At 37.1% G+C, this 18548-nt stretch overlaps 1 protein-coding gene across 1 annotated transcript in view; it reads left to right on the plus strand.

Annotated features, from left to right (window-relative positions):
• rps6ka2 (ribosomal protein S6 kinase, polypeptide 2) overlaps positions 1-18548 on the plus strand; it is a 55830-nt gene that overhangs the window by 13412 nt on the left and 23870 nt on the right. Inside the window, exons 2-6 of the mRNA XM_084391560.1 lie at positions 353-469; positions 2995-3076; positions 8441-8521; positions 8975-9054; positions 18158-18264. Of these exons, the coding sequence (XP_084247686.1) occupies positions 353-469; positions 2995-3076; positions 8441-8521; positions 8975-9054; positions 18158-18264 (467 nt within the window). The remainder of the gene's footprint in view (positions 1-352; positions 470-2994; positions 3077-8440; positions 8522-8974; positions 9055-18157; positions 18265-18548) is intronic.

Here is an 18548-nt window from a genome sequence, read left to right on the forward strand (position 1 = left end):
TAAAAAAACAGTCAAGGACCAAGGTACGTGTAGATGTTTGTAAATTAAAAGGTTTTCTAATTCTACTGAAATCTTTCCGCATGGATCTGCTTCTTGCGCTCAGTAATTTCAAAGTACCTGTGATTCTTATTATTTGTATATTGCACACTTTAATATTTGTCATTTGCTTTGTGAGAGAGACCCTATTAAATGAATATGGCAATGCACCATCACACCATGTGCACCTTTTTTCCTGACCTGTTTACTACTGTTATTCATAATCCCTGCTGGCATCATATTGCCAAATATGCTTAAACATGGCAAAAGCATTTGTTTATTTCTCTCTGAGCTGTGCCATCTGTTGCCTTTGCAGGACGACAGCATCTTAAAGGAATTTGATATCAGCGATCATGTGAAAGAGGGCTTTGAGAAAGCAGACCCGTCGCAGTTCGAGCTGCTCAAGGTGTTGGGTCAAGGCTCCTATGGAAAGGTGAGCTTTAAAAATGCTGCGTCTGATTTATCCCCTGTGTGTTACTGTTATGCAGACTGCTACCTTATAACTAAGATTATGTGTGCCATTTGTTTGGAATTAATTTTGTTAATGCAAGTGGTGTTCAGGTTTGGGGTAATGGATGTAAAACCCTTTTCTGTGTCCTTATAAACCCTTCAGTTGACCTGAGTGTACTTTGGGATGGGAAAAGGTTTAGAAAGAGAGGATCAGTTGTTGCAGGATTTACATTACATAGTTTTAAATTATTATCTCGTGTCCCAAAACTGAAATTTCCTGCCTGTTCTAAAACCTAAGCTTCATGTAGGCAGCATTAAAAAGACATCATAATGACACTCTCGACACAAAGGCCTTGCAATAAGATAGGCCGCATAATCAGAGATACCTTTGGAGAAAATTTAAGTCAGCATCGCATCTATTTTTAAGCGGAAAAGGCAAAGGTGGTGGACAACATGAGAAATGTTGATTATGAATATACTTATAATTCATACAATACTGAAAAGTATCAACAGAAGAAAAAAAAAATGTTTGCCTAATATTTATGCATTTTGCTTAGTAGAATACTGCATTGTTAGCAACATGCTAATGTTTCAAATTGATCACTCCTGTTCCATTTTAATTAGGATGTTGCCTTAGCTCACTAGTTTTTGGATGAAAAAAAAAATCTTCATTCAGTCAGTATTTACTCCCATTTAATCCCAAACCTGTTTTTTTTTTCTTCTTCTTCTTCTGTGAACACAAAATATGTCAGGCATGTTCAAAATTGGAAAAATGACACAAAGTATCATACGACACATTTTCTAACACCATGTCCTGACCAGACAAGACTTGAGACCGCAAACGTGATAAAAGGTATCTTTTCTGATTTTGTTAATCATAGTTTTTGTCCTGACCACAGCCTTGATGGCAATATGCAACAAATCTGTTTTAGAAACGGTTTCTATTTCTGTGACTTTGCAGCTGGAAAAACAACGTATAAATTATGACATGATAATCTCAGGTACTGATTTAGTGCTTTATTTAATGTTTAATGTAAGTTTGAATGTCATTTTGTGTGATCTTTATAGCCATACTGAAAGCGATAATTGATAATTCACCTCAGAACAAAAACGTTCAAACTGTGAAGTGTGACCTCAATGTGAACAAACAATATATTTAATGACAAAGATTGTATCAGTCACCCATTATGTTTTTTAATAATAATATGTATGAATTTGATTATGCACTTACCCATTTCGTTGAGAGTGCAGTGCTCTTGCAGAGAGACTCCACCCACACACTCTTCTGATTACCTGTGATTTATGATTGATTTTCACGAGTTCACACTTACATAATCAGATAGAGTGAAGGTTATGCGTATTTGCCGTGCTGTCCGAGGGGAGGGCTCCGAAATCGGAATTTGGCCCGAACCCAGAGTACCCCAGGCTGGGATAGGAATAGTTAGTAGTTAGGAGTGAGGAGATGGTGTGGTGGAGGGATGCTGAAAAACTGTCGTGGGTCAGAGATATGTCTTCTGTATATATACCTCCTTGTGCTAATCGAGTTGATTAACTGAACGTGCTCTTCCCATGCTAATTTGGTTGATTATCTGAACGTGCTCCTCCCCAACTTTGTTGATTAAACATCATTTGTCCTGTCTCATAGTCGTGTCGCACCTGGTGTGGACAAATAAATTGCTTATCACTGGAATCTTATCACATCACATCAGGTTAGGACATGGTGTAAGTCTTCAGAACCAATATGATACCTTTGTGCAGAGCTTGAAGTGGAAAAAATAAACTTCAACACAAAGTTTGAAGTTTTTCAACTCTCTCCCCACCCCCCACCCCACACACATAAATCTTTGCTTCACAAAGATAACAAAATCTTATGTTATGTTCAGATAACATCATATTTTGAATTTCTGTTGAATAAACAGTTTGTATCAACTCAAATTTTTTGTTTAAATGAACTCAAAATTTTAAGGCAACCAGGTAAGGCTACTTTAAATTCTACAGTGTGATTGTGTCTTTTATCATTTCTCTGCATGATGTTAATCTAATGCCACATAAACATTAATACGTTTTAATTTAAAAATTACATTTTCAAATGAAAATAACAATTTCTAAAGAGTCTCTACATTCTGTTTCCACTTGAGGAAAACAGTAGTGTGATGAGGGGTGAACTGGTGCTGGTATCGTACACAAGAAAAGTGAGGGTATGCTACAGCTGAAAATACAGAAGTGCCTGTACGGCGTACCAGTGCATCCCGGCCCACTTCGAGCTCTGCCTTTGTGTGAAGAAGACTGTTAACATTTAAATTCTGGCTTCACACTGTAAGCAGCTTAGAACAGAGCAGGAATATGTCTGTCAGTCTTCACACAAAGCTGTCACATGGCTGAAGACAACCTCAGATGTACTGTCATGTTATATATTTTTATATTTCCCTCTTTTTGGATCTTCACAGCCCCTGGACACAGACTTAGATGTGAATATTATGGGGTGTTGACCTTACTTTTCATTTACAGGTGTTCTTGGTGAGAAAAATCAAAGGTTCAGATACAGGACAACTCTATGCCATGAAGGTCTTAAAAAAGGCAACACTAAAAGGTAAAAGATACTTCAGCCCTTATATTATGTGATCTGAATAATGATTTCTACCCTATAATTTGTGTGCCTTACATTTGTCGATCTCTCCCTGGCATGTGCTGATGTAAAACCTGCAGTTATTATTTCAGCTCAGCATGACATCTAACCTGTGAGTCATAGCTAAGCTGCTAGGAGGCCAGAAGTGCTCTCTTGTTGATTTTTTAAAGGGTGTCTGAATCATCAAATTGTTTAACATGGGAAAAAGGTCCCACTCAGACAGCCAGGTGAATGAATGTTTTTTCAGTTGGGTATACTTAAGATCCATAGCAGCTTCCCTGGAAGAAAGAAAATGAATTAATCTCAGAAATGACCTAAGCAGATAAACCTGAAGTCTTAAGCAGCTAACTGACTTTCCTCATCATTTACTGTATTCATTTTTGTGATTCGTCCCTTTGTTTTTACACAACAAACATAAATTTAAGCAGTTATCGTAGTGATTCACAATGCTCAGTTTGGAGTGGTAATCTATTTCACAACCTGTTCACAACCCACATAACTTATTCACTCAATGTAACCATGGTTACATACTAAAGTCTTTGCTCTCAGCGGAGGATGTTGTGCAAGTTCTTCATGTACTTGTGAATGAAAATAACAGTATTAGTGACTGTGGCACCTCACTGTCAGACCGCAGCAATACTGCAGCTGTTAAATAAGACAAACCATTCAGAGTAAAGCGTCCTGTGTGAATACAACATCCATCATGCTGCTTTTGTTTTGAGACTTGTCAAAGATTTGTAGTTAAGTCCTGCAGGCTTAAAGGTGAAGTATGTATTTTTAGATGTTAAAATGTGCTGAGACAACTACTATGTGAGTATTACGGTGACCGGGAGGGGATATGTTCGGTTCACTTAGTTTTGTCGTGGCCACAACATATAAACTCGTGGGAACGTGATATTAAGTCGTGGGAACGTCATAATATCTCGTGGGCACGAGATCGTATGTTGAGCGAAAGACATCCATTTCTCGTGGCTACCAGTTTTATAACATGTGGGAACCTAATCTTCACACGCGATACGGGCTCCTCCTTTTTCCCCGGTCATAATTGACTTTGTTATTTGTTAATTTAAGTTTCTCATAATTTGTTTTTGTTTATTGCTTAAAACGGGACTTTATTCGTGACCCGAGTATTTCATTCAAGCCAGCAAATTTCAGATGAAAAAGCCCATTCAACTTAAGAATGCGCTTCAGGTAGGGCTGTAGTCAAGACCACCTTTGTCGAGTCCAAGACCAGGACTAGTCGAGTCCAAGTCAAGACCAAGTCCAAAGAGGTTCGAGTCCAAGACAAGACCGAGTCCAAAAAGATTCGAGTCCGAGTCAAGACCGAGTCCAGGACAGGACAGGAAAAAAAAGTCTTATGCATGACATTATCAAGACAATCATTTTGGGTTATTATTTGTTGATCTAAAAGCAAAAACAGTGTCACAACACCCAGGATTTTTAAGTATAGATATTCCCCTTGATATCATATAATCTTCTAATCTAAAGAAAACAGAATGATGACATATGGTGATACCTCATAATAGCAGTGTTAGAACTGATATACAAACACCAACCTACTACTATTACCACTGCTAGGTACTAGTACTGAGCATTTGAGCAACTAAATGACAATAGCTTCACTCCAGTAAAATATATCTGTGATAATTTCTTCACGTTAAACCGAACTTTTATTTTGACGGGTTTCTGAGCGTATCTGACGATGAAATGCTGAAGATGAACGTGTACTTGAGTATGTGTAGTACATGAACCTGCACTCATTTGCAGAGACTCGCTGAACAATCAGACTTTGATAGCAGTCTTTAATATTCCCAGTCACTAGTCCATATAGCAATTTGATATTATGATCGGCAGTGAATAGACGGATCTGTTATTTCAGCTATGTGCCGGTATTGCAGTAAATAGTAGAAAATAAATAACACGCGCAGGTCATCATCTACGGAGGTTTCTGAGGAAGTCTGCGGGAAGCATACTACAATAATACGTTATTACTGGGAACATAATAAAAAAACCTGGACTCGGTCGAGACCAAAAGCCATATTTGGCAAGACCAGTGGCCGAGACCGAGCGAGACCGAGACAAGTCCGAGTCCGAATACCAGCGAGTCCAAGACAAGTCCGAGACCATAGAAAACCGGTCTCGAGTCCGAACTCAAGTACTACAGCCCTGGCTTCAGGTGTCTTTCACTTACGTACCCATGCCAGAGACCGCACTATATCTTTATATGACATTCCTAATTCAAAGTAAAATGTTATTTCATCAGTCATCTCCATCTCCGACTGCTGTACTGTATATGGTTACAGTAGTGACCGGTGTGGTACCCTCAACATAACTCGTGGCCACGAGAAATAGATGTCGTTCTCTCAAAATATGAAGTCGTGGCCACGAGAAAAATATATCGTTCCCTCAACATATGATCTCGAGGCCACGATTTATTATCATGTTCCCACGACTTAATATGACGTTCACACAAATTAATATCTCGTGGCAACAACATATTATCACGTTCCCACAAGTTTATTAAGTGAACCGAACATGTCCCCTCCCGGTCACCGTAGAGTATTTCATTCATGTAAACATTGACTTTATAAAGCTAACAAAGCTGTTTGTTTGAGTGTCCAGCCTGACACGGTGGCAATGGCTCAACAAATGGCAGTCTGGAGTCGGACTGCATGTATGGCACAACAGTAACAGATGTGTTTGAAACCTGTCATTCATTTTGTAATTATTTTGCTTTGGTGATGCTAGTGGAACAAAAACTACACACTACACTGTTCAGATTACTGTATAACTCTGACTTTTTTAAATAAGAAAAAATCTTTCTTACACTGCCAACCAAAGTCCCTTTTTAAGTCCCTTTTGAATTGTATCTGGCACAGAGCATTTACATTACATTTTCATTTAATCATTTAGCAGACGCTTTTATTCGAAGGGACTTACAAATGAGGAGAACAATGGAGGGCACATTGAATTAATGAGTTTAGGTATAGGGCTGCAGAGCCAGTGGTTGTTCTGTAGGCGAACATCAGTGCCTTGAATTTGATGCGAGCGGCTACTGGGAACCAGTGTAAATTGATGGAGAGGTGTGACATGCGCTCTCTTCGGCTTGTTAAAGACCACTCTCGCTGCTGCATTCTGGATCAGTTGCAGATGTTTGACAGTGGATGCTGGAAGGCCTGCCAAGAGGGCATTACAATAGTCCAGTCTGGATAGAACAAGAGCTTGGACAAGGAGTTGTGTAGCATGCACCGATAGAAAGGGTCTGATCTTCCTAATGTTGTATTAGGCAAATCTGTAAGACTGGGCAGTTCTAGCAATGTTGTCTGTGAAGCTTCATGGAATGGGTTTCCATGGCCGAGCAGCTGCATTTAGGCCTCACATCACCAAGTACAATGCCAAGTGTCAGATGGAGAAGTGTAAAACACACGCTGTCACTGGAGTCTGGAGTCTGGAGTAGTGGAAATGTGTTATGTGGAGTTAGCCTAATGGATCACGCTTCTCTGTTAGGCAGTCTGATGGGTGAGTCTGGGTATGACAATGGTAATGGTAATGGGGCTGTTTTTCAGGGGTTGGTCTAGGCCCCTTACTTACAGTGAAGGAAATCTTTAATGCTTCAGCATACCAAGACATTTTACACAATGCTATGCTTCCAACAGTTTGGGGAAGGCACTTTGCTATTCCAGCACGGCTGTGCCCCAGTACACAAAGCAAGGTCCATAAAGACATGGTTGGATGAGTTTAGTGTGGTAGAACTGGACTGGCCCGCACAGAGTCCTGAAATCATCCCCATCAAACACTGTTGAGATGAACTGATTGCGAGCCCGGCCTTCTCGTCCAACATCAGTTCCTGACCTCACAAATGCTCTACTGGATGAATGGGCAAAAATGTGCATAGAAACACCCAGAATCTTGAGGAAAGCCTTCCCAGAAGAGTGGAAACTGTTATAGCTGCAAAGGGGGGACATATTAAAGGGTTAGTTCACCCAAAAATGAAAACTCTGTCAGTAATTACTCACCCTCATGTTGTTCCAACCCCGTAAGACCTTCGTTCATCTTCGGAACACAAATTAAGATATTTTTGATTAAATCTGAGAGCTGGATCACTCCTCCATAGGCTTCTAAGGCATTATAACTTGCTGGCCCAGAAAATGTATTAAAGACATCGTTAATATAGTCCAAGTGACTACAGTGGCTCAATCTTAAGTTTATAAAGCGACGAGAATACTTTTTGTGTACTATTCATTTCCTTCTCTCTGTGCCTCGAGTTTTTTCACGTAGTAAAACAGCGCAGCTCTTCTGTGTTGTACGTCACACGCATCACACACGTGGTGACGTACAACACAGAAGCGCTGCGCGAAAAAACTCGAGAAATACTACGTGAAAAAACTCGAGGCCCAGAGAGAAGGAAATGAATAGTACACAAAAAGTATCCTCGTCGCTTTATAAACTTAAGATTGAGCCACTGTAGTCACTTGGACTATATTAACGATGTCTTTAATACATTTTCTGGGCCAGCAAGTTTCAGTCCCTTAGAAGCCTATGGAGGAGTGAGACAACTCTCAGATTTAATCAAAAATATCTTAATTTGTGTTCCGAAGATGAACGAAGGTCTTACGGGGTTGGAACAACATGAGGGTGAGTAATTACTGACAGAATTTTCATTTTTGGGTGAACTAACCCTTTAATGTCAATGTATTTAGAATGAAATGTCATTACAGTCCCTTTTGGTGTAATGGTCAGATGTCCCAATACTTTTGTCCATACGGTCTATCTAGTAATCTCACTTATGTCTAAACACCTATATCCGATTTCTTCTTAATTTAGAATTTTTCATGTTTAATAACCACTATAATACAACATTTGTATAAACATCTGTATATCCAAACTAAGTAATTAGATACATGATTGCAGCTGTGAAATGTCAAGCCCACAACTTGCAACAAGGAGACCAATTATTATTAGTTTTTCCACTTTGACTTGCACATTAAAATGTTATATCAACTATAAAAGTTAATTTAAAAATGTTATCATATTCCAGTTATTTATGGTCAAATAAACCTGTTAACCCAATCGCCAATAGTTGGTTAAGCCAGATCTGGTAATGTCCTAAGTAAATTATACAAGGGTCACAGATTCTTCAGATTATTTTTATGCACTTTAGAAAAGAAATATCAATATGAACATAAATCAATATACAGAGTCTCATGTTCTGCATTTTGCGATACATTGTGCACTTGTGTGTTTTTGCCAAGGGAATGAATGAGAATTAATGAGTTGAAACATTCACATGTCTTTTTGTCTCTCTGTTTTATCTCTATGCATTTTAAGTGCGGGACAGAGTGAGATCGAAAATGGAACGAGACATTCTCGCAGAAGTGAATCATCCCTTCATTGTCAAACTCCACTATGGTGAGTTGTTCTCTCAGGAGGAGATTGTAAACAACAGAACACAAACATTTACACAAGAACATCAATTTCTAAACCCCCTATGCTCTAATTCAATGACAAACAGGCAATTTTGTAGAGTGACTTACTACATGCAATGCCTTTAACTTAACTACATTCTTCAGTTGTATGGCAGTAGATCAGATGTTTTCATAATGCTGTGGTCTTTACAGTAATGAGCCATCATGTAATCTTTAGTGTTCAAGTTTGATGCTGTCTGATTGTAAAAAATAATTTGTATAATTATTTACTTAAAAACAGATTGCCAGTAGTTTGTCTGTAGCATTTAAATTTTGAGTGGCATGCAACTTGGTAAACTACAGTTTCAAAATATCTTTTCCAACAGCATTTTTTATTTAAACTTTTGATAAAGAAAAATACTGCTTAAACGTCACCTTTGTTGTTTTTCCCCCACAGCATTTCAGACAGAAGGAAAGTTGTATCTTATATTGGACTTTCTCAGAGGGGGAGATCTTTTCACACGCCTCTCCAAAGAGGTCAGTTCTTATGAAACTAAATCAACAGGCAACAAGAAAAAATGGTGTGCTTGTTTAGATGTAAATGTGTTTCTAATAGGAATAATTAACAAAAAGCCCAAAATACTTTCTTTTCTCTGTGGAACACACAAGGAGATGATCATGATGAAAATGATCATGTTGCTCTTTTCTGTGCAAAAGAAAGTGAAGGGGGACAAATGCTGTCATTCTCCAAAACTAACAATGTTCTCATGTTCCTCTAAACCAAATGCAACATGCGAAGTTTGAATATGCGAAAATGCAAAGGAGATTTCAGAGCACACAAGTTGAATGGACTTCTTTTATGATAATTGTATTGTGTTTTTTTTTTTTTTTTTTTGGATTGACAGCATTCTCATTCACATTCTATGCAAAAGAAAAGGAGAGATTCTTCTAAATTTCTCCTTTTGTGTTCTAGGGGAGTCATATGGGTTTAGGGCGACATGAAAGTGAGTAATGAGAGAAAAAACAGATATAATACCAATATAGTTGTGTCCACTCATTGTACACTTGTGGTCATCAGCTGAGTTGCAATTGCTTACTGATTGATCATTTAGTAATTGCCAAGACATCAACCTGCAATAACAGAGGTACACCCAGGCTGAATTGTAATGGAGACGTAATTTTAGTCCAAATGCCTTGGTAATTAAAGGCATGTCTGGCATCTATTCTCTGACGGATGGTGTAATTGGTCCCTCTTAACACTCACTGTAGTGTAATTATCCTTAATGGAGTGTTTGGTTTTCCTGATCACATCACTTTCTAATCTCACAGGCTCAATAAAAGCTTCCCTCAAGGATCTGTTCCCTCCGCACATGGGGAGCAAATCTTATTATTGATCTATTGACTGCAACTTTTGCGGAAGCCTGTACTTTCTAGTCACACATTATAGCATCAGAGGTGATCAGTGGAAAAACAGTGTGTAATACACTACTGTCTAGGTGTTGGTAAGGATTAAGGGGAAATAATGTGTTTTATATTGATTAGCAGCACAGTTTGTGTCTGGCGGTTGTGTAGAGTTTGTAATAGATCCTCTGTGTGCTGAGGATATTCTCAGCCACTGAAACCAAGGTCATTCATTTATTGTAGCTTTGTTAGTACAGAATAAAGGCAGGTTCACACCAAGAACAATAGATAACTATAGCGATAACTATATTAGCGTCAGCACTAATGCACGATAATGTTCTGTTTATTATAAGCGCGCTGCAGTTTTGTCGTCTGCCGCTTTAAATGCTCGAGTTCTTTAAAGCAGGATGGATTCTGATTGGCTGTCAATGTTTTTATCGTTCATCAGCTGGAAAAAAATCATTCTGAAAGTGATTCCAACGATTTAATTTCTCTGTGCCGTTATCGTTACAGTTGTGGTTTGGACTCTGCTATTATTTTATATTTAAAATGATTTTTAGAACTGTATCTTTATCGTTATCTTTATAGTTATCGTTTATAGTTATCGTTCTTGGTGTGAACGGGACTTATTGCTGTTATAGTTCTTCTGGATCTTTCCTGTTATCCAGTACCTTTCCCTCTTAAGTGCTTGTTGTATTTGGAGTATTTGTATTAAATAAAAAATACATTTTAGATAAATTTACCCCTATGTTGATATTATTTTGATATTGTGAAAAAGAAAAATAACTCATGTGATATCCATGTTTAGACATTTTTAGTATATGTGAACTGTAACACTTTATAACTGCACACTATTAATCATTAGTTAAGCATTAGTAAACAGTTAATTCATCCTTTATAAAGCATTAATAGACATTAAAGGGATAGTTCACTTTGAAATTAATTTTTGATATGTTTTAGCTTACCTCAAGGGCATCCAAGATGTAGGTGTCTTTGTTTCCGCAGTAGTTTCAATTTTGATATTTTTAGGTCAAACCGTTCTTGTCTGTCAGTCATATAATGCAGGTCGATGGTCACTGTCTCAAAACACAAGCACAGAGTCCAAATTAAAACAATTCCCCATCGTCCAAATTAAACAATTCCCCATCATAAGTACACATTGATGGCCTAAGACACGAAACGAGCGGTTTGTGTGAGAAAACGAACAGTATTTATATCGTTGTTATCTCTTGAAAACAGCACACGTCCAAATGATCTGACGGCGCGGGCGGGTATAGATATATACATAGATGTCGCCTTGGCTACTGCAGTTCATTGGAACGAAACCGTAGCCTAGCGACATCTAGTGTATACATCTATACCCGCCCGCGGGCAGGTATAGATGTATACACTAGATTTCGCCTTCGCTACTGCAGTTCATTGGAACGAAACCGTAGCCAAGGCGACATCTATGTATATATCTATACCCGCCCGCGCCGTCAGATCATTTGGACGTGTGCTGTTTTCAAGAGATAACAACGATATAAATACTGTTCGTTTTCTCACACAAACCGCTCGTTTCGTGTCTTAGGCCATCAATGTGTACTTACGATGGGGAATTGTTTTAATTTGGACTTTGTGCATGCTCTTTGAGACAGTGACCGTAGACCTGCATGAAATGACTGACAGACAAGAACGGTTTGACCTAAAAATATCCAAATTGAAACTACTGCGGAAACAAAGACACCTACATCTTGGATGCCCTTGAGGTAAGCTAAAACATATCAAAATTTATTTTCAAAGTGAACTATCCCTTTAATATGCAGTTTATAAATACAGCTATAAATGCTTTATTCTTGATTTATAAGCATATCTATAATGTGTTTATTAATGATCTATTTATCATTTCTAAATGAAGTATTGCATTATTTAAAAAACAGTTATTTAGGAGTTGTCATTGATTCATAATATCACTTAGAAAGAGTAAGTAAATGATTAATAAACTATTTAAATCTACATTCATACATCTTATTATTCAGACATATAGTAATAGTTACTTAGTGTGTTAATAATTGCTTTATTAACATGTATTTCTACTTTAATTCATGGTTAATTTGGGTAGTTATAAAGAATTTAGTAGTGGTCAGTTATCTATTTTTGTGAGCTCATCTAAAGTGAGAACTGTTTATGCCTCGTAAAGCATTTACAAAGGAGATTTAAAGGCTTTTCTAAACAGAAAAGGAAACAAACACAACACAGTGATACAGAGCTTAGACATATTTAAGATGCATGAATGTGCATTTAAATAGTTTATTAATCATTTACTTGCACTTTCTAAGTGATCTTATGAACCACTGACAACTCCTAAATAACTGGTTTGTAAATAATGCAATACTTCATTTAGAAATGATAAATTGATCATTAATAAAGTATGAAAATACAATTATTAAACACATTATAGATATGCTTATAAATCAAGAATAAAGCATTTATAACTGTATTTATAAACTGCTTATGAATGTCTATTAATGCTTTATAAATGATGAATTAACTGTTTACTAATAATGATTAATAGTGTGCAGTTATTTTAGTGTTACCATTAAATCCAATATATTAAGACATATACGATAGGGACATGGAAATGTACTGCATATAAGAATTACCTTTCTTAAGTTTCACACTTAACATTATAACAGCCTCTGAGTTCTCTAACCGATAAGTGAGTGGTTTGAATCTATAAAAAGTACACGCAGCAAACCACCAAGAATAACTTTGTTGCTGTGGTGATCGGAAGAGAGATGGCAAGGTTGATTTAAAAACCTAAAATTGGGCTTTTAAGATGTGACATCATTTCTTGTTGCTATACTGATCTAGGCTATATACTGTGTTTCCCCACTCCATCTGTGCCTGTGCTACAAACATGTACAGTGTTTGAAGTTTCAAAGCACAGAAAGAAAGAAAGAATTATGTATTCATGTTATCTATGACAAGACTGCTGTCTTATTCTAAAAAAGCTCAACAGATGCTTCACATGAAGTGCATTTGCTTTATTTTGATGTAGCTTTTATGGAAATCCGTGATTGTTGACTTATGCACCATTACTACTGTTGCTGATCTTTACAGTTTGAACAAACCCATACGCCTAATGAAGGATACATCAAACCATGCGACTTATTGAGGAGAGATGTGCTACTTCGTTTACTAAGCAATCAGATTTGGGATTTTTGACTAGTGGATGATAAGAATATCATAGAGACTGGGCACTTTTGATTTCATTAGGCAGCAACCCCGTCAAATAGAAACCACTCAGAGCACCACACACCCTGACAGTAACCCAGATGCGGAAAAAAAAAGGAAACGATCATGCCATTTATTTAAAGTGCATTTTACATTGGTCATAAAATAAAAATCATGTTAATGTTCAGTTTGTCTAAAAGCATTTTCCTAAGAAAAAAAAATAAAAACTATTTGTTTAAATAGTACTTTTGCTTGACACTAGAGTGCTTTACTGATTGCAGAAATGATTGTGTGTTATTCTTTTTTCTGGTTTGTTTTTTGTAGTACATAACCGAAAATATGATGCATATTTTAAAAAGACGTCACATTAATACAATGTGATTAATAAAGGTCTATCGAATCAATTAATAAGGGTCTATCGAATTTGTCTTCAAGTAACTTAAGTTAAACATTGGCTAACAAATTGTTTTAGAGTGAATTCGTTTTATCTTGAAGGCATGTCAGATTTTTGGATCAAAATATCCAAAAACCACTAGAACAATGTTATATATTTTGTTGATTTGTGTACTAAATCCAGAGAAATAAGCAGTTTTAACCAGGACACGGACCATGTCCGTGCGTCGACTATCAATGACATCATTACCCTCGATTTCCGTTTTATTTTGTAGAAATTATGGAAACCAAAGACGCTTTAATATATTATGTGCTTTACTAGACAGGTGAGCAACTGTTTGGATACATTCATCGACAGAAATCTAATTATTGTTATACAGCTATTAAATCTCGTTTTCTTGATTTACCGCGAATACCATATTTAATGACTAATATCGATCTAGCTCACTGCAGTGTGCAACAAATGTCTCATATAGTAGCCTTATATAGTAGCATTATAACAACTTTCAATACACTCAAATGTATCTAATATGATAAAACAGTGCTATAAAAGCTCCACTGCTCTCGGGCCTTTGTGTCGCGCCTCCTTCCACTCCAACGGCTTTCACTATTTAGTTAATAAATCTTTAATATATTACCGGTCATCCATGAATATGATTTCTGCCTGAGTCCCATTGTAGTATTCTCCACCGGATGTAAAGGTACTCAGTGTATAGAGACAACAACTCCTGTGATTCCACGAAATCAGGGCGTCATCAAGCTATGCCTTTGTTTTGAATAAACGACCTCTAGTGGCGAAAAATTACATAGTGTGCCTTTAAAGTGAAAATTCTACTTTCATATTATAGTTAATTTACTTGTGTCTTGTGTCTAATGAAGTATGCTATGTTCTTTAAAATAAATAATCTTTTTACTTTTATGAATGTTTTTGTGTTTGGGAAAATAAATATTTCTGATTAATATTAAATCAAAATAAATATAATATAATAAATATATTTTGAGAATATATTTTAGTGTATTATGGCATATAGTATTATATAGCATTATGGCACATGCTCACATTTTAATCAGAATATGTAAAAATCGAATTAATATTTTGTTTAAAAAATTTTGTTTAGAAAACGCTTCACATCAATCGATCTGTCAATCCTTAATGGTGATTCTACTGTGTTCTTTACCATCATGGATTCGGTTTAGATCATGTTCACACTATTCCTGTGCGACTCTCACAGTCAGGTTGTGATGCTTTTATTGTTGCCTACATTTTTTTAAATGTTCTGCTCAGTTCCAGCACGTGACGCCTTTAACCCAGTAAAAGAGAGTTGAGATATCTGGCCGCTCTGATGAAAACAGCCCCACACTTATCTGGAGCAGACGTTTCCTTCAGACTTTGATTAATGTGACTCATTGGCCATGCTCCTTCGATCAGCTAAGCAGCCCGTTTTCTCCACCTGTCTTGGCTTTATTGCACACGCCACTCTTCATCAGTCACATTGTTCAGTCTTTATTCTGGTTGTGTAGAGATAGTTGTCCTTAATAATTGCTTGTGGACCATTTTGTGTCATTGTACATCATATTGGCCACTTTGCTTTAGGATAACAAGATTATATAGAATCAGGGATGAATTGTTAAAACCACTTTTGTCCTCGGGGTGTCTTTCAGTGAATAATTGACTGCTGTAATTTTAGAAAGTGACAATTATGTGCCAAGTAATTGCACTCAGCAAATGGTGACTGAATCACAACCACGATCACTCACATAATATCAAGAACTATATAACATGTCACTGGATATGTGTCCCCCTTGGTTGAAATCGTGTTCTGGGTGGGAAGGGGGAGTACTGGCCCACTGGCCCACTTCGAGCGCTGGTGTGTAATATAACTGTTTGTGAATGTAAATGGTCTGCAAAGTTTCAAAGATCAAAGTGCAAGCCAAATTAATTTCTTATCTTCCAAAAGAAAGAACCGATTCAGAACCGCCTGAAACGAGTCATCAATAGCTCCTTACTCCCTGCACAAACCTACATAGTTTTGTAACAAATTTGCATAATGCCCACTATGGTCGTCATTGACTGCCTGTAAACGTCTGCACTCAAAACAATTATTTGTAGCTGAGGCCTGGAATAGTTTGGTTTGTGTTGTCGACATGTCGAGGAGAGACACTGTAATCAAATCCACTTTGCATGCAATTCCAAAGGATGAGGATGTGAACATTTTATCTACAATGTAAGACAATCTAAAGAAAAACGTATGAATTAAAAACGTCATTCTCAAGTCAATCTTCCGATTGGGTTGATCAGGTACTTCTTCCAATGTTTCATTACTGGACTCTGGCTCGAATTTATATGGTAGAACCGACGCCATTGTGACTGTTCATATCACTGCGTACACAAATGCTGAGGAAGTTTCCCGAGCTAAAATTCAGATATAGCAATGGGTGTTTCATTTCTGACATGTGCTGTAAGCTGTAGACCAGAGTAGGCGCTCAGAAAGGAGGGATTTAGAGAGACTGGATCCATGATTGAAACATTTCAGACAATGTGAGAAAAGAGGTGATCCTGCAGTGTATATTATGAAATGAATGAATGAAATGACCTTGAATGCATGCAAACCTATTGTAGGGGACCTCCAAAACTAAATTAGTGACCTTTAAAATAACATAATAAATGCACTTTAACATTTGCAGTCTTCATACAATACAATAAATGCATACAATAAACATATAATGAATGGCTCTTTTGAACTGGTTTAAGGAATCAGTCAAAAAGACTCACAGGTATTTGTTTAGACCCCATGAAAGGGGTTGACATGCACAGTTTTCTTTCCTGCGTTGCAAAACATTCCAATTCAAACAGGAAGTTGGAACGGGATATATCAAAGAGCTTGTTATGGAGTGCAACAGTCAGGTTCCGGAAGTAAAAATCCATTAGAGAAAGTGATTTTTAATGATAACTTAATCTATGGTGTATGATTTTGTTGAATCCATAAGCCTGCATTATTTCAACTTATTTTTTAAATAATCATGTTCAACAGTGGAAGTCCAGGAGAAAAACTACATCGCATGATTCTGCAAAGAAATCTTTACCAATCAGAGAATAGAAACAAGGAAATTATGCCGAAAGAAGCCCTGTGAATGATGAAATAGTCTCCCTATGCTCTCAAACAAACTAATTGAATAATTGTGTATATATTTGCATACTTTGCGATAAACAATATATACATAATCAACATCTTTAAATCAATTGTTTTATCCATCGCTTTTGTTTTGATTGTCATTCGCAATGCTTCATGTGATTGTAGTTCTTACCCTTATTAAAGCCATTAAGTTTACGGTCACGTACCTTTGACATTTGAAAAATACCAGAACCCCGCTAAGTGGGTGGGCACTTTTTCACACTATTTTTGTTTTTAAATAGTCAATAGCCTTTAGTTTACATAACAGCCATAAACTTTGATTGGCTATTTGCTAATGCTAGTCAATGGTATGTGGTTTTGGGGTGAGGGACATTCTCATCTCACTCTAGAGATTTCATTGGACAAAAAGGTTTATAGACCAATTACAGTTGCATTGCACTGTAAGAGCAACCCCTGCACATTTACTTCTAATCAGTCTCTCGGAATTAAAAAAAGAAACTGGAGCACTTCCACCTAGAGATTTGTGCTCTTGATTTAATTGTGATTCTCTGAGCAGAACCATGCTTGGGAAGTGAGACGTAAATTAATTACCGCTGGTGCTCAAATGTCTCATCTGGCTGAAACAGCTGCTGCTCTCCTGGCTGGAACTTGTTACGCCAATGTACTCTCCTCAATATGGCACTGTCTATCCCCTGATGCTCTCTACGCAGTCTAAATAAATCTCCCTGTGATTAAAATTAGCTGTGAAAAGAGCAGTTTTTGGTCTTCCAAATACAAGAACACTCTTTTATTTAAGATCTGTCTCTGGGCAGGTCCTCCGTTAAAGGATTATGCTGGGTTATTTACAACCAGCTTTTGTTGTAAATTCGAAGTGTATTACCATCAATATATGTCCCATTTTACAAACTGCTGGTTGAGTCTTGCTAAATAGTTATTAAGTTATAACTCAGAACATAGCGAATTGATAATACTATTTTAAGAAATGATCTGGAATATTTTTAAAGCAACATCGCAATGACATCATCCTTTCACGTTGAGGTGCAACCTATAGTGTTTGAGAGAGACATTTATCTACAGGTAAAGCCCAAGAGGGCTGTCTTTGTAATAACCTTTTACTGTAAGTTTTGAGGAATTTTGTAGATTTTTACATTACAAGTGGTGTTGTGGATGGTTGCCAGGGAGTTGCTATGGGGTTGCTAGGTGTTTGCTTTACAAAATTCAAAAAGAGCCCACCCACAAATCTGTAGTGTGGGGGATTTTTTTTCATCAGGTGAAAGTCATAAGTCTGATTTCTGAGAAAAAGTAATAACACACCTCCCCTCAATAAGCTGCATGATTTGAGGTATCATTTATGTCCATATCACAAACTGTGCGGGACGAGTTACATGACAAAATGTACTGGTCTTGTTCAAATCCCTAATCCTAAGAGGATTTTTATTTCTGTAAAAGCAACAGCTAAATGAAAAATTAGTTATGATATTTTTGTCTCTCTCTAGGTTATGTTTACCGAAGAAGATGTGAAGTTCTATTTGGCTGAGCTGGCCTTGGCTTTGGATCATCTTCATAGTCTGGGCATCATCTACCGAGATCTAAAACCAGAGAAGTAAGACCAAGCCCCATGTATATTATCAGTAAATAGCGATCATGTGTTCTAATTTACACTGCAGCCTATTTAAGTGCCCTAGATAGTGACCTTATGCCTGTAAGGTCACAAGAGTGACCTTGTGTTCATAACCTCAGCAGAACCTTGATTGGACGTGATTTTCAGGAGGGTTTAAGTCCTGTTTTTTCAAGCAGCAGTATAATCCACATCTGGATTAGAGTCAAAGAGATCTCAGTGAAACTCTCATGTAATTACAGTCATAATTCAGAGGTTCAAACTGGGTG

This window comes from Rutilus rutilus (genome assembly GCF_951802725.1).
Source record: "Rutilus rutilus genome assembly, chromosome: 20".
Taxonomy (NCBI): domain Eukaryota; kingdom Metazoa; phylum Chordata; class Actinopteri; order Cypriniformes; family Leuciscidae; genus Rutilus; species Rutilus rutilus.